Here is a 27,674-nt window from a genome sequence, read left to right as displayed (position 1 = left end):
GAGCGGCGAAAGGCGGCTGCTGGCAGCGGCCTGGGGGCGAGGGCCCCACGGCCAGCTCCGCGGTGAACCGAGCCCCAGTGCGGGGACGGCCTCGGCCGGTCCCGGCGGGCGGGCAGCTCCGCCCCTCTGCCTGGCGGAGCGGGCAGGCAGCGGCTGCTCCCCCGGCCCGGCGCCTCCTTAACCCGGGGAGGCGGGGGCGGCCGCGGCCGGGGGGAGCCGGGGGAGGCGGAGCGGCGGCCGGGGAGGAGCCGGGGCCTGCAGTGGAGCCGCAGCCCGGAGCAGCAGCCGCGGGAGCGGCGGGGCCTGGAGAGAGTCAGCGCCGCCCGGGCCGGGCCCCCCGCACCGGAGCCCGGGGAGCCCCCGGGGACGAAGCCGCGGCCCGGCGGAAGGCGGCGGAGGCGCCGCGCAGCCCCGCGCAGGCCCGTGAGCCGCCGCGGCCTCCCGGGGTAGCTGAGCCCGGGCAGGAGGAGCTGGGGCCTGGGGGGAAGCCAGGGACAGCGGCCGGGGTGGGGGGACACCCCCGTAGCCTGCCGGGGTGGGGGAGAGACCCTGCCCGCCGCCCCCCGCCCCGTCCGCAGCCCCGTTAGGCAGCCCCGCGCCCGGTGCGGGGACACCCCGGCGCCCCCCCCGCCAGGCCCCTTCCCGCAGCTGGTGAGGGAGCCTAACACTTGCCCCCTTCCCCACTAACCAGCCAGGCGTGTGCGGAGGCCCCGGCACCCAGCCCTAGTAACTATCTAGAAGCAGGTCTGCTCTTTCTTGTTGTGGAGCAGAGCCTTCTGGAGCTCCCTCGATACTTGTTACGGGGAGAGGTGTCCTCAGACCCCAGTTCCTGAGGATTGTGACAATAACCTTTACTGCCGACTCTCTCCTGCTGCTGAGGAAAGTCTTCTCTCAAGCAGAGCAGACAGCCCTTCCCCAGACCAGGTAGTAGTGGGTGTCTTTATAGAGGAAATCCTGTATGCCCAGGAGAGGCAATTCCCAAGACAGAAATAAGCAGGAGCCCCAGATACTTACCTAGTAATTTTAATTATTTACATCTGCTCAGCAGGTGATAGAGCAAAACAAGGGAGAGAAAGCAGAGAGAGATTTAGCTAGAGATTCCTTTTCCAGTTGCTGTTAACTGGAGATAAAGGTAATTTCCAATACTGATCTCATCCTCCTTCATCCCAAGGAAGATCCCTCATCCCCTAATCCCAAGAGGGTTTTCTTCAAATACCCTGTGCAAGGAGAGAAGACACACCTCCTAGTTACAGGGAGAGGAAAAGGCAGATTTCACGGCAGATAATATCCACAGAGATAGCAAGAATTGTTTTAGAGAAAGAGATTTTTTTTTCTCCTTACGGGCAAGGTGTACCTAGAGAAAAGAGATTTCTAGGTAGGCAGATTGGGGAAACTGATTTCTAAAATAATCTGACCATCAGTGAAAACGCTGTTTCCCGGGGAACACCCCTTTAGTAGTTAGCTGCCAAAAGGGAGAGAGGATCTCCATCCCAGGATAAAACCAGCTGTTTTAGGGGACTGACAATCCCCAGCAGATTGTTTTAATACTCAAGATCCTGATTACATCCACAATCCTTTCGCCCTCAAAATATTTTTTGAAGAAGCCCTTGGAATAGCTGACAGCAACCGTCTGAGTATGGGTCTCAGAGAAGGAGTGTGAAGGGCAGCACCCCAACAACCAGCACTGAAGATAATCCACCTCCCTCCAGAAAATCTTCCAGACAGAGTGAGTGACCACATTATAGCACCTCTCTATTCCTAGCTGTCTTCTCTCGCCTACTGTCCTTGTTTTCTGTGTCTCTTCTCTCACTGTATCTGCATGCTTTTAATCTTTTAGCTCTTTCTGTTTCTAGACCTCTCCCCACCTTCTTTTTCTGTGTGTCTTTCTCAGTCTCATTCATTTAGCTCCTTTATGGAGCTAAATGGGGTTGACCTGATTATTTCTCTCATTATTTAGCTTATGGGAGACTTTAGCCCTATCTGATTGTAAGAAGCCTCTCTGCCCTTTCCCTTCTACTTTCTTTCCCTGGTTTATTCATCCTAGACTCAGCTGTAATCATCACTGGTGTGAATTAATTTCTGTCTTTTAGGGGTCACTGAGAATGATAATAATGGCCAGAAAAAAGCTTTGAGGAGACAAGAGCAGTGATTTGTAGTGCCAGTGTCAAAGGATGCACCCATGGGGTGGAGTGTCAGTTCTCCATGTGGGTCCTACTGTGCTTGTAACTGTGGGAATAAAATTGTTGTGTGGTGCAGACCTTGCTGTGCTTGGGGTCTGAATCTAAGATTGCCATGCAAATACTCTGAGATGTGTGTCCTAATGTACTTAAGGGACTGTGGGATGAATTCTGGAAAGAGTGCCCTTGAGAGTGGGTCCTGTGGTGCTCAGGGGCCTGGCAATGAAGGCTGTGGCGATGCTGGTGGAACCTGCTCTGAAAGCCAAAAGGAGCCGTTTGGTTGCCACCAGTCTTCATCTGTGTTTTATGCTGTGTTCTGGGGCTCGGATTGTGAATCAAAGTGCTGGTGCTTTGTGAGCCAAGCTGCTGCTTTTTGTAAATGAGGCAGTTAATTCCCAGCCACAAATGAGTATTCTGACACCACCGTAGTGATTTCCTGAGAAATCAAGTCTGAGGGAGACTCCGTCTCAAATAAAGCCAAAGCAGATTCCAGTAGCAAAAGAATCTTGGCTATTTCACCTGAGGTATTACTGGTTTTACTGAGATAGTAGTGAGGAAATCCAAGATCAGAGGGCCAGGACAGGGAACCCTTTTGGAGAGCAGTGGTTAAACAGGGAGTCCCTGAAGAAGGTACTCCTTAGTGTAATGTGCTTGCAAGATCAGACAAAAGATGCCAAAGTGATTCCCCATTTTGGCAGAGAATTTTCTCAGTTATTCATGGCTTCAGAAGGTGGCTCTAAAGGAAGGCTGAACCACCAAGCATACATTATGTTCTGGGGGTACTGTTAGATGCCCTCCTACCTGTTGCCCTGTAGTTATGCAATCAGCCTGTTTTGAGTAGAGCTGTGTTATCTAGCACAAGGGAAGAGATAACTGAGGCATTTTGGCCTTTGTACATTCAAGGGGATAAACTGACTTTTCATGCTCTTGAGGCTAATTTACCTCATGCTGCCCCCTTCTTCACAGTCATGACTTGACATTTTTCAAGTGCTTTTGCCTCTGATGGATGCCAGGGCACTTTACAGAATATATACAACCAGCCTTAACAAAATTCTGCTCTTCCACAACACTTACCTTTCTGTATATGAAACGTTTTTTTTTCTTCCATTAGTGATAAAGATTCTTTATTTGCTGCCTGAGCTTTAAATATTCAGTACACACATAAAAGACTGGAAATGATGTGCTATAGACTAATTGTTATTTATTTGTTAATTGCTGACAAGGCATTCGGTACTGACTTGGACACCAAATTAAGACAATCCCTGCTTGAAAGATCTCATAATATAAAACACAGCTATACAAAAGCTGGGACATACTCATAAATTTTAGGGAATAATTTTTCGTGAGCACAGCTCTTCAAAGTGATCATGGTATTCACATCAAATGTTTATCACAGGTGAAAATGCAGCTTCCTCTGAGATGGAATACTGCAGCTGCTCTGCACCATTTATTTTATACAAAGTATCTATGCAAGAAAAAGGGAGGGTATTATTTATCTTCATGAAAGTGCAGGGTACTTTATACTCACGTTTAAATGCAAGTGTTATGTCTATAAGAGTTTACATTAAGAATGTTAAACCTGACCACCTAAAATTAGACTTTAAAAACCACATGAATGTACCTATGTAACTAGCCTAATTCTTATAGATGCCTAGGAACGTAGAGTTGGCTTCAACAGAAGCAATGAAGTCTTCTACATTTGAGGAAAAAGACAGTTGTGTGTATATGTGTTTGTAAATTTAAATTTGGACATTCATGCTTCCAAAAGTTGACTTTTTAAGTTGAAGCAGTCTGATCTTGTCCTATGGGCACTCAGCTCCCCTCTGAGAACTGACAGTGTGGCATTTCTTAGGTCAAGCCCTTAAGCAAAATGAAATGAGACGGTCTAAAGAGTTATGGGAAAAGGATTATGTTACTGAAAGATCATGAGGTTATAATACTGTTTAAGTCTGTGTTCTATAACTTCTTGGGTTTTATCTTGAAATGTGGTTTTGTAGGCAAGTTTCTAGGTTAGAATAAGGAGTCCAAAAAGTTGGAATAAAAGAATGAAGCAGTTTGAGGAGTTGAGATCTAAGTTTTCAGTCCGAGAGAGAGATGTGACTACTGTAGTCCTTCTGGTTTGGGCTTTTTTGCTGAGGTTTTTTCCCCCCTCTAAAAATACAGCTGAATGTTGGTATCTCTGAAGAAGTTTATTCTTATCACAGAGGTACAGGTTACAGGTTACTACCTCTTTCCCTAAACTTCAAATGACCTTCATGTACTGGGAAATTCAGTCTGCATCCCAGTTTGGATCTTTGGCCATTTACTTCAAATGTCAGAAAGGAGGTGTGGTTTAATGGCAACTGTGATATGGACAGCTGTCCCTCAAGACCAGGACTGAGCTGATTATCTCATTTTACACAGCTGTCAGACAGGAATTGGATCTCGCTCATTAGCAACCAAAAGATGAAAAATTATTTTGGACTCATTTTTCCATTTGCTTCTCCTAGCCTTGGGTAGAATAGTAACCATTTTCATGCAGAACCTTCTATGTTTTTGTAGTGCTCCATTTGCAGAATCTGTTTCTGAGTGATGCGTCAGAATTGATACTTTAAAGGATACTGGTTTTGGTCTGGGAGACATTTTAGAGAAGTCGAGTAGTCCCTAGACTGATGGGCAGCCTAATGTGATAACTAACATGTTTGAACTCTCCAGTTGTGTTAATGGTGAAGCCTAAACAAAAGCCTTTAATTTGCTGCTTTGTTGGCAGTTGTGCACTTTTTTTTTAGCAAGAATATCCACTTGATGAGTTCAACCTCCAAATACTTATGGTCTTTGTAGGAGGCAGTATTGCTACTTGCTAACTGTTTTGCTGGTTTTGTTTCCTTCTTCTTTCTAAGGGATGTATGATGAACATCAAAATCTATAACATATTTCTGCCCTGAACTCATGTTTTTCACTTTTTAAAGGCCGTCTGTGTGTGTGTATTACTGAGAGAGAGCAAGCATGCAGCAGTATGTTTTCGCAATTAATTAATTGCAAATTTTCATCTTAAGTTTGAAGTGCAAATGCAAAATACTGTGAATGTTTAAAAATTTGGAGATCTCACAGCCAACTTTAAGACCAATTTAATGCTATATCCTGTGGTGCTTTGCCAAGATTTCGACTAGATTGTTATTTTATCCATCTGTCTCTGACCTGCCCAGTCTACTTGTTATGAACCTGATACTTCCCAGCACAGATTTAAAGGTAGACAGCAGAGACTTTGGTAATGTCTGACCTTTTCTGAATCTCTGGGCTCCATAGCATCATGTGGCACTCATGTTCCACTCCTGCACCTTTAAGGCCCAGCACATTTCCAGCCTGCCTGCTTCTTGACTAGCATTTCCTCCTACACCCACTCCTCCTCTTAGTTGTTCCTGCTCTTTGTATCTCTTTTCTCTTGTGGTCCCTTTAGCATTCTGTATTATTGTCCTAGAAGCCTAAAATGCTGCTTTTTTCTTCATCAAGCAAGCATCCCTCATCTCCTCACTAGGATTCTTCACTGGCAGGAGTCTACTGCATCTCACAGGCTCTGGTCTTACTTCCACACCTGCATTTTGACTTGCTCCTGGTTGCCTTTCGTTAGATTATATGTCTGTGGACATGTAGGATGTTTTGTCTGAGGTTATCTCAAGAAACTTCTTTTTTTAATCACTGAAAATATCCAGTTTTGCTTGGCTGAGGAATGGCACTTGGTCTCCATAGTCCAACTCATTTTCATTCTCCCACCCTCCCTTCTCTTCTGGCACCTCCCCTTCCTCAGGAATGGCTATATTGTAGTTAGTTAGAATAAAAACCCCTTCCATTGCATTCTCTGGTTCCCTCTAGCAGTTGAGGATCTTGGTTTTCAGAACTGGGCTGAGCATTTTGTGCAAGGCCCAGTACCTTATTCCTCATCTTTCTGAGCTGGTCAGTTTATTTGATGTGAAATCAAGAACTAAGAGAATGTGTGTTCTTTTTTTGGCCTTTTTTATGTATAAGAGAGACTGAGTAATGAGGGACAGGGTGAGATGATGAGTGAGAGCTTTTATACCTCGAGGAAAAAAATACTTGCTTTTTTGTTTTTTTACCATTAGCAATTCAAATTTTGTTTATGCTCTCTGCTCTATAAAGACTGCGGCTGATTATAGCAGAAATATGTAATTACTGTTAAAAGTTCAAATCTGAATAATTGAGAAAGAATCTGAACACTTTGTGGTCACAAATTAAAGGAGCAAAGTTCCTGAATTCTCAGTTTCCCCTAAAAAACCTGTTGTTAAGTAAAACCAAGACAAATTCTCCCTCCTCATCAGGAACTCGCAGAGAAAAATAAACATGCTGCTAAAATAGTTATAGCTGAAGTTCTTCTTATCTCTACCTGCACAAAGCAGACAAGGTTTGAATCTAGAGAACTGGTCTGGGTTTTGGGAGAGCAATGTTCTCTGCAAGGTTCTGCTATTCCTTTGCTGGCTGACCTTGGGCTGCATGCTTCTCCATGCATGGCTTCCCATTTATCCTGGAATAAGTTATTGATCCTTTATAAGGGTCCCAAAGTATAAGGATGAAAACCACTTTATAATGGCTGCCTGCTCTTGCTGCTGATTGCCTTAATTACAATGTGATATTGAACTTAAAACCTCTATATGCCCTTTTTTTTGGCATTAGGAAACAGTAAAAGCCCCAGTGCGTTTTTGTTTCATTGAAGGGCCAGTCACTCCAAAATTGGAAGATTCTGTATAAAAGAGTCTTTTCTGTGTGCAGTCTAGAACTGTTTTATAAGTTGACTTCAGTACAGATATTCTCACTCCCTTGAAGCTTCTCCTGCGATCTCTAATGACCTTTTCTTGGCCAAGTCGCAGGGTCTCTATTCCATCTTCATCCTTCTTGGCTTCCCTGCTGTTTTTGACACTTGATCATGCCCAGTCTTGAAATCTTGTCCTCCCTTGACTTTTGTGACAGTATTTTCCTGGTTTCCCTCTTAACTATTCTAGTCATTCATTCAGAGGCTTAGTAGCCTCTGCACTAAGCTGTTTAGCTCCCTCCATTTTTTTTTTTTTCATAACTTAGAAACAATGACCTACTTCTTGTATCCTCTCTTTGCTTTTCTTTACCTCCTTCATGCCAGGAATATTAAATTATGCAACTTTGCATACCACCTTAACATATTTTTTTAAATTAATTGCTGCAAGTTTAAGACCCCTGAGGCCAATATGGAACTTGAGAAAGCTCCTTTGAGATTTGCCTTTGTTTCCTGCTTTCCTCTGCTGCAAGCTTCCACAGTTGGGCCTATAACATGTTCTTGTTCTGAGCACACAGTGTAGGACTCATCTTCCTGTTCATGGCCTGAATCTTTTGCTGCTTCTTTGAATCTTTGGGTAACTCTTAATGCTTCCTTCTTCATTTACCATCTCTGTGACTGTGAGCTGTTCTTGCTGGCCTCTGACAACCGTGTTACCTTCTCATCTTGTTAGCAGCATGGTTGCTGTAGCTGTCCTCCTGGCATGTTTTCTCAACACGTTGCCATCTCCTCCTTGACAAGCCTGTGCTTTGGCTATCATCCACCACATAAGGTTCCAGCTTGTTGTGCTCACTCTAAGGTGCCTTCCCATTTCTGTTTCTTCCCTATCTGTTGCTGTCCCTTGCTGCATTGTCCTTTCCTCTGCCAGCCACCAAGCATGACATTGTACTTTTCCATTTTTTGCATGAACATCTCTTTGCATTCTTCCTCAGCTGACTCATACCTTGATACACACAGGAACATTGCCAGCCAATAGAGGCCAGACACACTGAAAAGTACTTATTTCATAGAACCCTAGAATCATTAAGATTGAAAAAGGTCTCTAAGATCACTGGGTCCCACTGTTAATTGCATATTTGCAATTAGCTGTTTTCAAATATGAAAATAGCCATTATTTCCATTTTTGAAAATTATTCAGAGGTCTAACTGGTACTCAAATGTAGTTGTCTTATTTATGTACCCCACTCTCCCTGGCTTCTTTTGTGGAGAAACATGATTGCAAAAGAAATAAAGGTTTTTACAAGCAAAGACAGAGTATCTTGAAGACTGGAATGTTCAAGGTTAGAGCAGAATAATATTTACTTGTAGCTGCAAGGTGACAACTGTGGCAAGCATGTGTGTGGAAGAAAGGGACTTCTTTCAGTGTCTGTAAGGAGATGAACAGAAGATTTAGTTTCAGGATGATACACAAAATGGAGCATTTTGTGTGTAGGATGCCATGCAGCAGTACTAGTGTTTTAAGCAAAAAGAAACCATTAATTGGTGTGTGTTGTGTGATAGTTTGGTTCTGAATCCTCTTGAATTTCAAGCATGGTACAAATCTTTTAGAGTTGTGAGCCAGGCAGGGATTGTCAGGTGTTTTGTCTACTGGAAGAGAGTTCTGTCAGTTTGAGAATAACAGCTTACGGAATAGTGAAAAGGAATTATGTTAAAACAGTGGTTGAGACTTAATTTATGAGCCTCACACAGTATTATTTGATTCTTCTGATCACTCTCCAATTTCGGCTGTACTTTACTCTCAAGCTCGTCTTTAACAGGCTTCTCTGCAGTGCTTTGGTAATCTCAACCTGGGAGCATGTGCTCTATGTACATTTTGGGCATGTGGTATTCAACTAATCTGCGCTTGATACTGATTTCCTTTTTTCCTATGAATTTAGTACAGAGTTCTTGCTACTGCTTGATACCCATTTCCACGAGTGGGTTGTGGTTTGTTTCAGCAACTTTTGCAGAGTTTATATTGACTAATCTGTTTTCAGTGGTTCAGCCTTTGGTGAAAAAGTTCTGACCACTTGCAGTCAGTTTTTCATTTTCCCTGTATGTGTCTGATGTTCCTTTCCCTACATAGAAGCTTTTCATTATTGCTATCATTAAAATGCAAGGCTAACAGTAATTTTTCACTGAAAGACACATTTTTAAATGTAAGAATACAGTTTTCATTTATAAGCATGTTACATTCTTTTAACCTGTGTTTCTGTATATGTCTTTGCAATGCTGTGCAGATCTTCTGAGCAAGATAGTCTGCATGCTGATCTACTTCTGATGTTGTCTCTAATTTCAGAAACTGGGTATTAAATCAGTGTTTACATATCTCCTGCAGGTTTATTACTGCATGTGATTCTGATAGGCAGATGAAATCTTTCAGCTTGGGGGCTCTCATAGGGCTAGGAGAAATACCTGCTCTTACCTACTATTTCTCTACCACAGACGTCCCTGTTTCCGAGGGAAAATTTCATTTCGGATATGTGCTCATAAATTTGAGTTATTCCGAAACCAGTTCCCTATACCTTTCTCAGTGTAAGAGTAATTGTTCCGATAATATTCTTAAAGCAAATGTCAAAGATTTCTCTCCTGCCTTGGCATATGCTTGAAATTACAGCTGCTACTTCCAATGGTGAAATATTGCTTAGTGGTACTGAGGGTGGAGGGATGCTGCAGAGGCACTTCTGCTGTGGTGATGTATTTTCATTGCACTTCTTCAAAGTGCTTGGTTTACTTTTTACTTCAAATCTGTTATTGGGAGAGTTGTCATGGGACATTTGGCTTATTATTAGAATAAATCTTTTCTAGTAGTCTTATTACAAAGGAAATAATTTCCAGCTCAAAAGTATTTTATGTATACCAGTATTCTCAGTATAATTTACTGTTTCTTTTGACAGGTGTTACACATTCCCCACTTTACCTTACACAGCATCATAAATAAACAAACTGGTCCTAACTTTGAACACATGTTTTCAGACTGTCTTAGGAGTGTCTGCAATGTATGTGTAGTATTTATCAATGCTTTTTTTCCCTGTATGTTTATATAGCAGACAACAAAAACATTTGATTAGTTGGTTTTATTAAAATCTGGCAAAGCCCTAGCTATGCTCAATCCTAGCCTGTTATGCCCATAAAGATACTGCCTCCCTTGACATGAGCATATTTCAGACTTTGGCTATAATGCCATCTGTTGATAAGTTTAAATAAGCAGGTCAGGTTTTGTAAACTATACCATTTGTCAGTTTCAAACAAAGCTAGGGCATAATTGCCTTTGGAATTGAATCCTGATGCACTTCCAACACGAGGGTTTGGGTGACTTCATGGTTCTCACAAGACTTCATGCTTCATTAGTACCAAAAATGCCTGCACAGTCAGTGCTGTTCATTTACTAATTTCAAAATACAAATATGTAGCCTGCTTGTGCACCTTTCACAAAATGGAGGGAATTGAAAGGTCCTATGATAAATGTGCTATCATGATATTTATCTAATCTGTAAGGACAGTGAAAACAAATTTGGTTTATTTCTATTGTTCTTTGAGACTTAATATGAACCTAATTTTATTGAGATTTCTATTTATTAAAGGAAAATAATATCTTCATAACAGTTTAATTATAACAAAACAATTAGTCCAGCAATTTCTTTTAAGCTATACATGGCCTAAAAGTTTTCATCTTCCTCTAACTGGTAATTTTCAGCACCATCTGAGTGTTTTATGTGACTTGGAGCAAATTTTCCATGCAGGATACCATAGTCACAGTAGTGCCTGTGTTCCATGAAATAGCTCTGAGCATTCAGAGCCGTGCTGCCTTGCACACACAGTAGTTTTGGGCAGGGCTGTGGAGCCAGAGCCTGGCGCATGGACAGGTGCATACGGTGACAGTTCATGCTGGGGCAATACCACGCTGTGTGCTCTTAGGTGACAGCAGCTTCCTTTGGTTCTATCCCTTTTCCCTTTGTGGCTCATGACTAGTGAGAGCTATGTGCCTCCTGTTGCCACATCTGCAAGCCCGTAGTTAATTGGGAAGATATTTTTTGGCTTGTTCTACTGCTCCCCAAAAAGGGAAGCATGGTTCTAGGGAATGAGAATTTCTCTTACCTCCTTGCCCCCAGGGATGGTTTTTCCTCCTTTTGTATGGCACTGCAGACAGAAGGGTGCTGTCAAACTGCAGTGCCTTTCTTTTGTCAGTAACATGACACCTCTCATTCCTTCCAGGTTAAGTTTCGTTTTATGAGCAATACCCACCAGCCTCTTCCTTTATTTGATTCCAGAAATATAAATATTTCCTGAAGGCTTCTCACAAGTAGTTACCAAAGTGATGGATAGCAATTTCAGTCTGGGCAGATAATCAGTATCCTCTTTTCCTATTTCTTACATAAAACAAGTATTTCTGTGAGAATGTTTGCTTAGAGAAGATCAGATTTTTAAGTGTTTTATTCCTGCCGTCTTAGTTCACACCACCTTCTGTATGAGGGAAAGCACATATCTTAAAATGGCAAATTTCTCTTCCTTCTAGACTCGGCAAAATGGATTATTTTCTCCTTTTCGTATTGGATGAGGACACAGGGTTTTTTGAGTGTGTAATTTACATAAGTATGTCAGAACTGCCTTTTTTTCACCAAAGTAGAGGCTCTTTATTTTTTCATGCACGTTTTACTTTTACTCCTCACAGTGTGACATTATTTCAGCAAGGTTGTAGTCAAATAGTCCTTTTTTGCCAGTTTTTTAATCTGCTGAATACCCTAGAGACTAGCGGGATCTCTGAGTATATTAAATTGATATTGTTAGTTAGATCACTGTGTTTCAGGCATCTAAATACAAGCGGTCACCTATTCATAGGTGCTCTACAACAATGTCTATCATTGCTTGGTAGTCTGTTCTGCATTTTTCTCTCAAAGTTCATGTTGAGAAACTTGAGTCTCCTTTAAATCTTTTTGTCATAGTCTTTTGTTGGATCAGAATACTATCAAATAAAGCAACAGTGAAAGTAAACACAGAAAAATTTAAATGTAGAGATTTATTCTAGAATAGGCATCTTCTGTAGGCAGTGTGCAGCACGGTGCCATTCACTGTATGGCTTCCTCCTTCAGTCCTAACTGATTCTGCCTGACCAGCCTTTGAATCCTGCCTTAGAGAGTGCTTCAGGCTATAAATGTTTATTAACTGTGTGCTCAGTGTGGCCCTTAGTGTGTCGTTCCCCACATTTCATATGTTTTTCTGTCCTGATAGGCAGGTAGCAGTGATCCTGGATAAGGTGTGACTGGCTTAGAGTGAGGATTTGCAAAGTAGCAAAGTACAGATTTCTTCAGTGCTGCTCAGGGATGGCCCTTACTGTCCCATCGACAGGAGCCTGGCTTGCATTTGCAGCAGGAGCTTCCATTTGCTAGTTGCAAAGATTCAAAGTAAGGCAGTAGTTTTCCTGGAAAGCTGCAGTCCCAATTGAATTAGTGGTTATTAAGAGGTATTCAATGCAGGGATTTTCTTTAATACATTTTTTAACGAATTTGACAGATTCTTTTCTGTTTAACTGTAGTTCGGGATCAGTGCTTGGCTGGACTTTTTGCATCTCTCTGACCTGTCTGACTTGGGATTGTACTGTTACTGTTTAGTGCTTGAGAAATGAAGACTCTGCAGTCACCTTTCAGCTGTTGATGGTGGTTATGACCTTGGCTGCCCTACTCTTGCTTTTTAAATTCAGCCAAATACATAAACAGATAGCATTTGCCTTGTAAAGTGGGAGAATATGAATTCTGCTCTTTGACTTTCTTTTTACTTCTTGAAAATAAATTCTGACTTGCCAGTGTGGTAGGATTTTTAAAGCACCCTTGATTTCAGTTCAATGTGTTTATTAGTTATTACTGTTTTTTTCTTTGTTTGAGTGGGATCATGAGAGAAGAGTTCAAAAGATTTGCCAGGCAATAAGCTGGGAAAGGGAGGTTGGAAGAATTATCAGCTGCTCTGGTTTGGCTGCAGTCTTGTTTTATCGTGCCATTTAGTAGTGTAAAGCTGATGCACCAAACACTTGGGTCAGGTGAATGAGAAATGCAACATAAATTAGCAGTAATATTTACTGCATAGCAAGTATTCTTTTAAATAATTTAGTAGCCAATTACACTGAATTATTGTTGCCCTGAAAGTGTTCTGGAATTGCCACCTCACCTAATGTTTGACTATGCCTGATTATTACAGATCCCATATTGCCAGCAAATCCAGTAACATGATAAAGTGCAAACTTGGGGAAAAAAGGTCTTATTCCACTGCTTTGAAATTTCCCATGTGATTGCTATTTGGTCTGACTCTTCGCTTTCTGTCCTAAATTACTGTCTAGTGTGTATGGTCTTAAAAAGCTGCTGTGTTTTACTGAAAAGTGACTGTTTCAGTACTGGGTGACAAGTGCGTATATAGACACAGGGTTTGTTATGGTGGTTGATTTTTTTAAAGATTTTTGGATTTTGTTTTCTTGTCAAAGATTTTTATAAGCCAAGGAATGAAAATATTAAATTTCTCAGTGTGTGTGTAATCTGACCCAATTCTAATTTTGCTTGTCTCCCTGACAAGTGTATTTTATACAAATGCACAAAAGCTTGTGTATTTGATGATGGAGATGTTGCATATCAGCCTCACATTTTACTGCATAGCCAATCATCTCAGATATTCTACTAACATAACCTGGGCAAGTCTGAAGATCTGTGAAAACAGCAGTGCTTTCTTCTGTTTCTTAAATTTCTGGTGTTTCAGATTGGTATCTTAACCTGCTGTAGGCTTTTATAACCTAATTTTTTTTTATTTCTGTGCTTGTCTTAAAAAAGCAAAAAGGAGGGAGAGGGTGGAACAGAGAAATGTGTGTTTATTTTATTTTGGAGTTGTATTGTTAGTGCAACTGATCTTTCATAGTGGTTTAACAAGAAGAAGTAATTTTTTTTCTGCTTGCACCATATATATGAGACAAAAATTTTTATGAGATACACAAAATGAAGCATTCAACTTAACATTTAGTTCATATTTGTTTTCTTCCAAAATGGGATACTCCTTTTAGTGAGGGCTTTTCCTGTGAAGTTATTTTGTAAACGTAGCTGTGTTTTGATTGGTCTGTCCATCCCAAGCGGATAAAAATATATTGTTGCTTTTCCCTTGTATTATTCACAAAAGAAGAGTCCTGCTATTTTTTTAAAATTAGTGTACATTTCAAATATTTGATACTAGATTAAATCAGTCAAAACGAGTTATTTAGTAAAGGACAACTTGAGGGGGCTGGATAATGGACAGCCTTTTGTAGCTTGGAGCAATTAGTTAGCTGCTCAGTGGATAGCAATGCCTGTCCTAAGTGATAGTGTGGCAGATGAATAGATAGGTAAGTTGGAGCTGATGGGCTTTTCCTTTCCTCCACAGACATAAAAATGTTTCCACTTGCCATAGACGCTGTGGTGCTGCAATTGTACTTCTCAGTCTGGGTGCCTAAGAGTGTGAGTGACAATGTTAGCTGTGCAATTAGGACGTGTTTCCTGAGGCCAGGCTGTGAAGCCACTGCCTGTGGGGGCTGAGGGATGGATTTTGTTGGGGTATTGTGTAGGTGTTTGAGCCCTAAGAGGTATGGTGAACACATGCATGGAAATGAAAGGTTTAGTGCATATGAATGCGTTGGAGTATGGACTTCATTGCTTTAGCGCTGTGAGAGCACTGGAGTGCAGAAGTGAAAGGTATAATGCATATGGGTGTGGGGGAAGAACGGGTAGCTTCAGTGTCAAAATGCTGGGTGCATCTGTCTCTGGATCTGTGCATCCACACTGTGTTATTGTCAAATGCCTATTTTTAGAACGAGGATCTAATTGGTATTCATGCAGATGGGTGTCTCCCTGTCTCATCTGATCCACTCATCTGAGTGATGCACTCAGTGGGAGGTGTCTGCTGACGAATCTTTCCTAAGCAAAGTGTGTTTGTGTCAGTCTCTTCTCTCTTATATGTATGCAAGTGTTTAATTTGCTATACATACATAAGTGTGTTTGTGTGTTTGCCTTGTGTATGCTCCAGCACGCTCAAAGGCAGTACCATTTAATCTTCTGGAAAGACTAATTTCTGAAATGAAAGGTGTAGAACTTGCATGCCTTCAAGACATGATTCTTCTCTTTATGCAAAGAGCAGTGCAAGTCGTGGCCTTAGAAAATTAGCTACCTCATTCCAGACTTCAAGGGATTGCTCCCAGTATAGCAATGCAGCCACTTGTGAGTAGGAATGATGAACTTCCTACTGCCTCATCTACTGCAACAGACTATGGAAAACTTAGTGTGCTAAGTGTGTAAGTTCATACAAATTCATGCTGCAAAATGTTTTCTTCTTATAAAATAATTGTTACGTAGAAATCCTTGTATACAGCTGTTAGCCATGTGTGTTTTGTTTTTCTGAGGGGAACTATATAACATTTATGAGAGAAAAGATTCTGAGTCTCTTCCTGCATCAAACTTGTGTGATTTCAGACAAGTAAGTTTTTTCTGTATCTCAGAATTGGAGAAGATACTTGCCTGCTATATTGTGAATTAAGCAGGATTTAAATATATACATATATATATATATATTTTTTTTTTTAGGAAAAACTGGTTATGGCAGGCAAAGCTTTAACTATTATGAGCTTAATATAGTCTGTTCCAACTTGACATGGTAGATGTAATTATCTATATATAGTATTATGCATGATCTTGGTGTTTTAAAATGAGATATGTAATCCTAGCTCTGAGGAATAAGATTCATTATAATGTCACCTAATGCAAAAAGAGAGGCTAGGCCTCAGAGAGAAGTTAATTTCCCCTCAAATTAAGATAGTCTTGACTTTGCAGATGATCTAATTAAATTTTGGTTTGTGTATGGCATGACTGAGTGTTCCCTTTTAGCTATGATTTTCCTCTTACCTGACACTGTAAACCTACTGGATTACACGTAATCTTGGTGAAGAGTACCAAGGTTATATGGATTATGTAGTAAAGGAGTCAATGTGATACACCTGCTGAAAGGGCTCCACTTCTTTTAAACAGATCTTGGCTTTTTACCTGGGAACAGTGCCCTGGGTAAGACTGCGCTAGCAATGTTACCATCAGTGTGGAAAAGCACCGTCCCAGCTGCTCTCTGTAGGGATGGTCCTCCCTGAGGCACAGTCATAGGCATTTTGGAATGGTTCTGGCTAGCTGTGAATAAGATACATGAAGTAGGATGATCTCCATACAGGTATTTGTGATAGCAGAAGAAGAAGGCAAATGGATGTTTCTGTTCTTAGGCTTCACCTTGTTTGTGTCTCAAGGGTTTGCTTTCCTCTCCTTTCTCCTCACAGATATTCCTGCTTCCAGCACCATGGCCTCTGACCTGGAAAGCAGCCTCACTTCCATAGACTGGCTCCCACAGCTTACTTTAAGGGCTACTATTGAAAAATTAGGGGGTTCCTCACAAGCAGGACCTCCAGGCTCTGCCCGAAAGTGTCCCCCAGGCTCACCAACAGATCCCAATGCCACACTGAGTAAGGATGAGGCAGCAGTGCACCAAGATGGGAAGCCACGTTACAGCTATGCCACTTTGATCACATATGCCATCAACTCATCACCTGCCAAGAAAATGACACTTAGTGAGATCTACCGTTGGATCTGCGACAACTTTCCCTACTACAAAAATGCTGGTATCGGTTGGAAGGTGAGGGCTTGCATCACTGAAGTACCCTTTTTAGCCTAATTATAAGGCTTACTTTCTTAATTCTGTGCAAAATAGCCTCGCTGATTAAAATAAGACTGATGTAAAACTAAGTTGACCAATTGGAGAAAATGTAGAGCCAGCAATCCCATTTTCTCTGAGAATTTTGTTGAACATATGTGGTGGTCCACTAAGAAGGAGTGTGCACAAAACCTACCACCATTAAGCAAAAAGAAAAACAAAAACAACAACAAAAAAAACACAACCAAAAAAACACCCCACAAAACACTTCACTACCATCCTCTGCATCTCAGTAATGCTATTTTAATTGCACCTTCTGTAGGTGTAGAGGTGGTTTAGCCCCATCTTACCATCTTAATCCATCCCTTTCCACAGCTTCTGTTCTGCCCCATTCCAGCAATATGTAGTGAGGTTTGGCATTTAAGTATGTGCCATCCTATTTTCTCTGCTCCAGTGCATTTCTAGAAGACTGTTATGTTTTTGTTGTAGCACTTACCTGTATCTCTTACTCTCTCATCAGAATTCTATTCGTCATAACCTCTCTCTGAATAAATGTTTTCGAAAGGTGCCTCGACCAAGAGATGATCCTGGGAAGGTAAGAAATCTGCATGCTCCTGGGCAAGCAATTTAAAACTGCAGGGAAATAAGCTGGGGTTGCCCTTTCTAACTCCTGGTTGGAATTTGAAACCTAAAGTGTAGGCAAAAATGGAAGCAGTAGTAAGATTTACTGCAGTCCTTTGGCTGCAGAAGCATTTACTTAAAGGGAACCTGTAAAGGAACTGTAAGGGTTTTAGTAATTATTTTTCTTATTGGTGATCCTTAGTTGACTTTAAAGATACTGGCAGAAGTCAAAAGTGTGATTGAATGTACTTCATTAGTTTTGTTTCTTTTTCTTCTTTATCTTTGTGTGTAAAATGTGGATATAGTCCAACCTTCTGTTATGAGAGAGCATAGTGGCTCCTGAGGAACAGTAGGACTGTGATGTGACATCATGGATTTCATGGAGGCAAGATCTATGGAAATGAGAGCAGAATTGCTACCTGTATAGATTGCAAAGTATTTGGTGTTGGAAAAATATGTCATCATCACCTTGTTTAAATTTGTAGAAATTATTTACAAGTAAAACTCAAGAATTTAGGAATATGTTGGCTAATTAAGGAATGGTGAAGCTCTGATAGTACACATAGATTGTAAAGGGGACTTGGTAGCAAAACCAAGACTTGGCATCTTGGCATGCAGATATTATTGTCTGAAAAAAACCCACAACCAAACAAGCAGGAGGAGATGGTAGGGGCAAGAAGCTATGTATTGAGACACAAGGATTGTCTCATCCCCCTCATCCTAAAGTTACAAGAAAGGACCATTTGCTCAGGCCTTTATTTCAGGTTATATTTAAAGGACTGTGTGGTGCTCAGTTGGCATCTATAAATGGAAATAGGAGGATCACAGCTCAAAAATACCATTTATTAGGTGGCTTATTCCAGGAAATCCTAACTGACTTAAGAGTATATGTTTGCAGGTGTTCATTGGCATGTTGGACTGGGTTTATAAGGGAAATCTGTGCTTGTTGCTTATTCAGATTATTCAGATCTCGATGGGAGTTTAAAACAAGCTAAATCCACTTTAGAGTTTTTTGTACTTAGTCAGAAGACAACACACATAATTATACACTGTTTTATGTTGAAAGGGAGGTCTAGGGATTGACATGTTCCCCTATCCTCTCCCAGACAGGAACAATCACATTAGGCTGATGAGATTTGTCAAATTTTTAATATCTCCAGGGATAGAGATAGCAAAACTGGGCACTTGTTCTAGTGCTGCAACACCATAATTTTGAAGAAAGTTTTGTTTATATCTAACTGTACTTTCCCTTGCTGTAACTTGTATTACTTGCCTCTTCTTGTGCTGTACATTTTTGAGAAGAATTTGATTCTGTTGTCTTTTATAACATGTTTACACAGTTGAAGACAGTGGTTTGATCCCCTTAGCTTTTTCTTATCCAAGCTAAACAGACTTCTGTGTACATCATTTGTTTTAGTTCTTAACCATGGTTTATTTCTTAGCCATCATGGGCCCTCTGTGGATGCTTGAAGTGGAGTCTCACAATCGTGAAAAAAGAGCAATCCTTCTGGCTGTCTCTGCCAAATACCAACATTGAGTTGGTTCTCATGAGTTAGTCATAAATTCAAGTAGTGGAGAAGCCACTGAAAAGCGTGTGCAGGCCCAAAAGAGTTAACTTAGCTTGGATCAAACCATCCTTTTGTGTCCTGTCTCAAGAGTGATGGAAAGTAGAGGATTCTGCCTTCTACCAGTAGCATTGTTCCTCAAAGTTCAATGCAACCCAGTGCAAGAAAGGAATCTCTTGGCAACACCCTAGTCTCGGTTGTCTGCAGTTCTAAAGGATAGTCCTTGTGGTCCTAATGTTTAGTTGGTGCTGCAGTCGTTGAGTCAGCAGTCCCCTGTTTCAGGAAGCTCTGTGATTTCATCATTCATTCACCAATGGGTCTTTTTTCCAGGGCTCTTATTGGACAATAGATACATGTCCAGATATATCTCGTAAGAGGCGGCATCCTCCAGATGATGACGTGAGTGTTTTTCTTTACATACAGCATGGAGCTGGGAATTCCCTTCCAACACCAGACCATGATAATGTTTTGGGGCCAGGGTGTATAGATGGGCAGACAAAGGCCAGGACTGAACGAACTAGTGTGTATGTCCTGTTGGTTGCCTGTTGTTGCTGCTATTCAGTAGCAAAGTTAATCTTGTTTGAAGTCCTTTATCCTGACTTTTCAGTGACTAAGGCCCAGTCCTCCTCTTTTTTAAGCCATGAACTTCTACAGCGGGGGAGCTGGCTTCCCATCTGCAGTTTCACTTCTCCATCTGTTTTTGATTTCTGCTCCTTTCCTTTTCTCTTTCTTCCCCATCTACAGATACCACAAGACTCCCCAGAGCAAGAGGCAAGTAAAAGCCCCCGAGGGGCTGTTCCAGTCAGCACAGAAGCCTCTTTGCCACCTGAGGCTACCCCTCAGATGTCGATCCAGAGCACTACCCCCATTGCTAACTACAGTCAGGTGAGCCGCAGGGAAAGGGAGAGAAGTGGGAGGAAAAGGAGAGTGGGAGGAGTGCATGAATGGAAAAGCGAAGTGGTGAGGAGAGGCAATTGTGAAAATTGTGATATGGAGGCAAAAATAAAAAGAAGGGAAGGAGCTGAAATTGCAGAGATAGAAAATTAGGAGGAAGTGAATTTTAGCAAAGGGTTGGATGGGGATAAGGATACAGGCATAATGATAATGGCTGAAGAAAAGGCTGGAGCCATTGTGCTGTGGTTGGTTGGTGTTCCTCAAGAAAAATGGCATTTGGGAAGATTTGCTGGAAGATGAGCTAACTGATATGGGATATCAGTGCATGTTCTATGTCTATCTAGTCTAATCTCTGTCTCAAGCTGCAAATCCTAGTACAGGCTAAAGGCCTTATTTCTGCCTCCCTCAGCAGGGTGCAGGGCCAGTGGATGTTGCCTCTACTGTAGCAGGGGGGCAGGGCCGTGAAGGGGCCGATGTGCCACCTCCGCTGTACAGTGCCAACCATGACTTCAAGTTCTCCTACTCCGAGATCAACTTCCAGGATCTTAGCTGGTCCTTCCGAAATCTCTACAAATCCATGCTGGAGAAATCATCTTCCTCTCAGCACGGTGAGTAACTACATGCGTCATGTGGGGTGGGCAGGTATCTGCCCACACAGTCTTGTCCATTTGGCATCTCTCAGATCTTTCCTCGTTTAGGAGCCTGTGCAAACAGACTTTCCTTCTTTGGCATGCTGTAATTACTTCTGCCGGGAGCTGATAAGAAATCTGCACGTTCTTTTATGCATTGCTCCCCCTAGTTCTCCCAGAATAAAAAAGCACAATGATTTAAAAATGCCTTGTGTTGATACAAATGCAAATACTAAAATGGCAGAAGCTGAGAAAAATGAAGTCGTGAAGAAAAGCATGTCAGAGAAACATTCACAGTCTGTCAGGCTAGAAGCTGTAAGAGGGAGGGGATTGTTGCATCTGGAGTTTCTCAAAAGGAGAGTGGAAAATCATCATTGCTCAGATCAGGTGTTAAAAGTAGGATTGTAAAAGGCCTTGGAGAATTGAGCTTTGTGGATTGAGAGCAGAGAAGAGAGGGCCTCAGACTCCATTCATATCTTGCATTTCTGGGAGTGAATAAGCAGCCAGAAGAGGGCAGAATCACTTCAGGGATGAGATGTCAGTGGAAAATACTTCAGAAGAACTTAAAGCTCTTTCTGCCTTTATTAAACACTCTTCTAAATATTAATCTGGTGTAAAAAGGAATATGTTGTTACATGAGCTTTTCACCTGTGCTGTCAGCCATTACACAGTGCAGGCAAAGTTTGCCACTCCAGAAAGGGCCTCCTGAACTTGAAGCTTCAGTGAAATAAAAATGTGTCTACTTTCACTGCTTTCATCATGCTGGCACTCCTAGTAGGAGCCTGTCGTGTGAGGTGTGGTAGTAAGAGCAAGCTAGAAAAATGTAGAGAAGAACCTTGACTTGGTGTGTTCCTCTGATTTTACAAACTTAGCATCTGTCGTTTTTTCCCCTCCAAGTTGTAGGCTGCATGGCAGTGTAGGAAAACTTGCAGTTTTTGAAAAAGTTTTGTCAGCAACTTTTGAGTCAGGATGGCAGTATTCATCCTTTTGCCTCAGGACAGTAGTAGGATACTCAAAGGGTTGATGTTGAATCTAGTAAAAATGTGAGGCTTGCTTGCAGATGGTCAAGTAAGGGTATTCAAAGGAAGAAGTGAGTTGCTCAAGTTAATGGCATGCAGTGCCCCTGACTGTGGTTTTCCACAGAGGTTCCCCAGTGTAAGGAGAGATTGAACAGGGGAAGCAGACGTAAGAGATATGTTGAGCTCCTGGTGTTCAGGAAGGATGGAAAATACCTGATGCTCTCACGTGTAGGGGTTGCCCGAAATACAGGAGGATAGAAATGGCACACCCAGTGAGTCAGGAGGAATGAAAGTAATAAAGGAGCCCTGGTGTGTGCAGTGTGCTCTTTGTACAAAAGCAGAGTCTTTTATGATCAATGTGAGAAAAAATTGTGAAGATTCCTGACCAAGCTGCTTGTAAGAAGGGAACTTGAAGGGAGTCTTTGGAAATAAGCAAGTCAGATGCATTAAGTTACAGATTTTCTAAATGTTCTACTGTTTAAGTATGCTTAATGGTCATTTGTAGGAAACCAGCATGTGCTTGACATTTCAGGAGAGGTTGGGTTATTTTGGTAAGTCTAGGAAAAAAATCAGGGAGGAACTTAAGTGCCTAATGCTGTACTAAACTCCTTCTGGGGCTTTGTTGTAGAGCCTTCTGTGTCTAGAGCTCAGCAAGGGCATAACTGTACAGGTGATGGTTGCTGGCAGCCTGTAGAGGGCACTCCTAAAGCTTCAAAAATAGTGGGATGAGCAGTGTGAAATTAGAGCTGGATAATGTAAGCATAGGTCTGATCCAGGCTCTCTTAAAGCTCCCTCCTCTTTCATTTACTTGGCAGGTTTCTCTTCACTCCTTGGTGACATGCAGCCCTCCAACCACAATTACTACATGTACCAGCAGCAGCAGCAGCAAGGCCCCTCCTCAGTGGGTGCTGCTCCCCCACTCCACACTCCAACTCCAGAGGGTTGCCCATCCCAAGGAGGAAAGCAGCAGGGTGGTGAAGGTTATGGCCCTCCACCAGTGATGTCCATGCACCCGCCCCCGATGCAGCATGGAGGTTACCACCAGCATCAACAACATCACCCACACTCCCACCCACAGCAGCAGCCACACCAGCAGCAGCAGCAGTCGCAGGCTTCAATCAACAATGCTGGCTTTGGTGAGTCAGGGGTCATGGAAAGCACGAATGGAGGAAAGGGAGCAGTGAGGAGCCCCCAGACAGAAATCCCACAAGTGAGCTTTCCCTAAGTAGTGCCTACTTGTGTGTTGAAAAGGGGGGAAAGCCAGATATGGTTGAAATCTGAGAAGGAAATTGCTTTCTTATCTGGAGAATGGAGTGTATATCCACCCTGAGCTTGGGATGCAGCATAAAGTCAGGGCCTTAGTGAAAAAGGAGATACTGCCCCTGGTTTTCCAAGGGAGAAAGGATTTCTAGCTGCTGTAGCATCAGGCTCTTTGGTAAAGAGGGGCCAATCTTTTTAAATTAAGGGGTGGAGAGAAAAGGTGATCTATACTGTATTAATCTTGTCCCTGATTCATTCCAGCGTTTCCCCCTGATTGGTGCTCCAACATTGATTCCCTGAAGGAAAGCTTCAAGATGGTAAACCGGCTGAACTGGTCTAGTATTGAGCACTCCCAATTCTCAGGTCAGTGTTGGCCTAGTGGCTAAAGCTAGTGCCTCAATGACTAGGGCTGTAGTCTAGAACACACAAGTGCTGTGCAGGGATCTTTTTTTCAATGTAACTGTGGCAAGTGTCTGGATTTCTCAGTGATTCACCTCATTTTTAAAAAGAGGTGTCCTACTTCATGGGTTCTGTTAAAGATCCTGAAGCACTTGAATGAACACTGCAGGACATGGGGCAGGGAGAATTAAGTCATAAAAGTATGTCAGAAAGCTGACTGAGATTTTTCCTTTCAACTCTTCTTTGCCTGAGTCAGTGTCACAGTATCTTAGATGTGGAGCTGTTCAGGAATCTGGTGACAGATTTGAAACTATAAAGTTTGGTTTGTGAGGAGGAGGTAGGATTTAGGGTCAGAAATTCTTTGCTGGTAAGATCACAGTGTGACTACTGTCTTTGACACTCTCCCCTGTCCCCTGCAGAGCTCATGGAGAGTTTGCGCCAGGCTGAGCGGAAGAACTGGACGCTGGATCAACACCATATTGCCAACCTCTGTGACTCCCTTAATCACTTCCTTACCCAGACTGGTCAGCTCCCTCATCTGGTTGGCCCACAGCAGCCCCCTCGAATCTCTGATTCTTGTGCCCTGAACAGTGGCAAACAGGAGCAATCCATGAACCAAGGTAATTAGGAGGAGACTAAAATGACATGCAAATGAAGGCCCAGTTCTGTGAGTATTCGAAATTACTTGCGGCCTTACCAGGCAATGCAGCACTGAGCAATCCAGAGCTAGGTTGTCAGAGCTGTTTGTAGCAACTCAGCCTTCTCTGGCTTTAAAGAACTGGGATGTCCTATACCTGTGCTCTGGACAGACTGCTGCTATGTGATGCATACTATTGACAGGCAACCTCCAGACAGGAATATATTTAAAGGGCAAACCTGGAAGAGGAGAAGAGGATGGTATTTTTTAGGTGACCAACAGAGGAATGGCAAGGTAGAGAGTTTGCTATTCCAGATGGCAGGAACAGTAAAGGAGAAAGCTCCTGCACCCTTGCTGGAGAAATACTGTACAAGGAGTAGGGGTTGCATTCTGAGGAGGGGATATGGTGGTCTTGATAGAACTGTAATGGTGTGTGTCATCTAGTACTGAACTAAATGGATGATATTGAGCCAGCTTGTGGTGTTTCTGGATGAAAATTTTCTTCTCTTACAATAATAGAGAAACTCCTGCTGGTTTCAAGAACAAGATCCCTGACCAAGCCATAGCTTGGAGTTAGGACTCAACAGCTGAACATCTCCTCAGTATCCTGCGGGTCTGAGTGAGTTGCTCTGTGGCTGAGCTGCCGTCCAGTCAGGGCCAAGACTGCTGACCTGAACCGTTGTTTTTTTGTTTTCTTAATTCATTTCCTTTCTCAGTGAACTCCTATGGTCAGCCCCAGCCTCCCCATCTCTTCTCCGGGCCATCTCCTATGTACCAGATTTCTGCCCAGGACTCTCCGGGATATAATCGCCCAGGTAAGGGCGTTAAGGCATATTAATGAACCGATGAGCATTAAAGAACTGATTCCCAACCCCTTTGTGCATTTCTCCCAAAGCATTTAGTAATCAAATGGAGCACTAGAGAGGGAGCATGGGCTGCAAGGGATCCTCCATTTAGGGCTCTAAATACTCTGGGATACTCTGAGAACATTTAGGATTTCAAAGGCCTGATTTCTTTCACTTCACATAAACAGTCTTCTAGCTTAACCATACCCTCAGTTAAGTTGTTTGAAGACAGCTGTACATGAGAAGCTTCTGTTGATGAAGTCATTTGTGCTCTATCAGCAGTCAACTATGAGGTAAGTAAAGGAGGCTGAAACTTCTGTAGAAGCTATTGTGGAGAATTTCACAGCCAAACATTCCCAGACACTGGTAGATGCTGACAGAGATTAACGCCAGTAGTGTTCTTGCTTGTTAGACTGTTGGAAAGGAGAAGGCCCAAATTTGATTTCTTTTGCCCAAGGGCCCACTGTGAAAAAGCATGTATTTTTAGAATCTAACTCTTCTCTTTCCTTTTTCTTCTTTTTTCTTGTTTTTGGCTCAGCTCATCATCTGGTCCCTCGACCTCCAGGGCCTCCTCCAGGCGCCAATGAGGAAATCCCCGATGATTTCGACTGGGACTTAATCACCTAGCGAGTTACAGACTTGATAGCCCGTCCTTTATGAAGGACGTGGGAGGGGGAGGGGGACATGGGGTCAATGGTGTCAGCACCACCCTCCCCAGCCTCCCTGCCTTGCCTGTATATAGATATATATTCTCTATCTCCGCCAGAGAAGCCACCGCAAGATGCTGCCGAAGATAATCCTTCCTTGCGTCCTGTTTTATCTTCTTTTCTTCTTTTGTTTATTATTATTATTGTTATTATTATTATTACCAATAATTGAGCACAGCCCTCCCCCTCCTCCGGTGGCCTCAGACGCATTGGATCGGCTCTTTCGTGTTGTGCAGTGCCCTGTGGAGGGCGGGAAGATGGGTCCTTGGTGCCATGAAAAGACCTTGGAAGGCTGAATCCTCGAGTGCATCTTTCTCTGCCTCCGTTATTTTGCGTTTAACAATCCCTCTTTCCCTTCAAGGTGGCCGGTGAATCTGTCGTATTGGCTACTGGAGTGAGAGAGCCTAGTGGACCCTGGGAGCCTGTAGTTATGTTGTTTCGTAAATGTTGTAAAGGTCAGGGGGCTGAAGGGACTCTGGAGGGGTGATCTTAGCTCTGTGAACTTTGTTGCACCAGCAGGAATGGCAAAAAAAGAAGTGGTGTTCCCAAGTACAAAGAGATGGTAATCCCTGAGGTAGGGAGAGCTGAGCTGAGCTGGGCGGGCAGACCTGAGTTTGGAGAAAGGAGAACGTAGCAGAGATGGTATTTCAGCAGAGAAGTAGGGTTTCAGAATGTAGTGCCATCTGTGAAGACTGGGAGATTTTGAGGGAATCCTGACCCATTTCCTACACTGCCTTTTTCAGTCTCTAGGTGAAGCCTACATACCCATCAGGTAAAAAAGCAGTCAGGGGTGTCACGTGTGATTCAGCAAATTCTGTTCCCCAGAGCTTTTCATTTCAGCCCATACCCCTTCAAGCCCCTTTTCAAAATATGTAGTGAGGCTCTCCCTTTTATATGCAAATTTGAAAGTTTTCTCCCATCAGTATTTGTCCAATTGTTATTTGGTCCTCCACCCCTCATATTTCTTTGGGGGCTGTCCTTGCCCATGGTTGAGAGTGCCAGCAACAGGAGTCTGGCTTTGTAGGTGCACATCCTCAATCAGCGGTTCCCACTTGATGAATGGGCTTGTGGTGGGCAGATGAAGCTGCTGTGCAGAGTGGGGCTGAACTGGGGGGCTGCTGGTCAAGGGCTAAACCCTCTGGTCAGGGACCGAGAGGCCCTTGGAAGCGGTTTTTGTAAGAGGGGCATTAGGGGAAAGAGGGTGAAGCGGAGCAGAGTTTTGAACCTACCAGCCGGACAGTGTAGTATGAAAGGGAGGAGGGTGTCTCAGACCCCTTGCAGTTCAGCTGGGGAGATGATGTAACTTAGTGTAAATCCTGAAGGATGAGCTTTGTCAGCACGTGCAAATCAGGACAGTGGAAGAGGTGCAGGAACGGGAGTGAGCATTGAGATGCTTCCTCACCAAAGTTGTGTCCTGTGTTCCCCTTCGTTTCTCACAGGGCTCCGTTCTGTCAAACCTCTTGTTTCTTCTTAATATTTTGTAAAGCCTCCCCCCAGCCCTTATTCCCTATTTACCAGTGAGGGGAACAAATGTGGAAATAGACTATCATGGCTGCTTGACAGACCTGGAGCACAGGAATAAAGTAATAACCTGTATTCTGACTGCAGGAAGGTGGAGAACTAGCACTGCTTTCTAAATTTGCTGTAGGGATAAACCAGTTGGAAATTGGATTGTTGTCAGGGAAGCGGACAGAGTCTCATTGCATTGGAAGGGGAGAACAGCACTTTTTTTCTTTTTTTTTTTCCTTTTTAAAAATTTTTTTGTTTGGTTTTGTTTTTGGGTTTTTTTTTGTTTTAAGTGTGTGTTGGGGGGGGGGGGGGGCGTTCGTCATTGAGCATTTCCAAGAGAAATGAGGAATCCCAGACAGCTTCAACATGGAGTCAGCTGCTATCTCTGCTGCCTCAGGATGGGAATGATACAGCTTTGGAAGCATGCGTGATAGGTTTCTGTGGAAAGTGGCACCGGAGACAACAATGAGAGACAACTTATGGCAGGTGCCAGTTAGTGTTTTGCAGTGGACATTACTGAGAGCCGGCCCTGTGGAAGTCTGAAAACACCACCGGAAGAAAAACAAACCAAGATGGCTCCTTCTGCGTATCCAAGTGCTCCTCATTTGCATATTTGCCTCATTTGCATATTAAGTTGTGCCTCATTTTGCATATGTAAATACATGCCGGTCAGTGTGCAAATTAGCCTCGTTCCTCTGCCCCTGAAATCAATGTGTGTTGTTAGTGTGGTAAGACATCAATGGGTGGGTGTGGAGCTCTGCGGGTGCACTGGCACCGGCCTGCAGGCAGGGCAGGGGGGCCAGCCTGGCCCACAGGGGTCTTGCAGGCCCCTCCAGCCCGCCCCCAATGCTTTGTGTCAGTGGTCAGGGAGAGAGGGGCGTGGTCTCACGAGTTTATTTTTGTGCATGCTTTCTTAATAAAAAGAAAAAGTGAATGTTTATGGTTTAA

The 27,674-nt window shown here is 43.0% G+C and overlaps 1 protein-coding gene across 3 annotated transcripts; it reads left to right on the top strand.

The window, feature by feature from the left end:
- The first annotated feature begins 200 nt into the window (after positions 1-200).
- On the top strand, positions 201-27,674 carry FOXJ2 (forkhead box J2). Of its 3 annotated transcripts, none has more exons than XM_072926315.1 (12): positions 204-446; positions 1,602-1,726; positions 16,271-16,623; positions 17,162-17,236; positions 19,158-19,226; positions 19,572-19,712; positions 20,131-20,329; positions 22,185-22,505; positions 22,891-22,992; positions 23,448-23,648; positions 24,382-24,480; positions 25,049-27,674. In XM_072926315.1, exons 3-12 carry the CDS (start codon positions 16,291-16,293, stop codon positions 25,135-25,137), a joined length of 1,629 nt encoding a protein of 542 aa, XP_072782416.1. In that variant the 5' UTR covers positions 204-446; positions 1,602-1,726; positions 16,271-16,290; the 3' UTR covers positions 25,138-27,674. The 3 variants fall into 3 exon arrangements, with proteins under 3 accessions (XP_030123957.1, XP_072782416.1, XP_030123949.1); XM_030268089.4 differs by having other exon boundaries at positions 204-924; XM_030268097.4 differs by having other exon boundaries at positions 201-1,726; positions 20,134-20,329.

This window comes from Taeniopygia guttata, chromosome 1 (assembly GCF_048771995.1).
Source record: "Taeniopygia guttata chromosome 1, bTaeGut7.mat, whole genome shotgun sequence".
In the NCBI taxonomy this organism is placed as follows: Eukaryota; Metazoa; Chordata; class Aves; order Passeriformes; family Estrildidae; genus Taeniopygia; species Taeniopygia guttata.
This window is presented reverse-complemented; position numbering and strand designations above follow the sequence as displayed.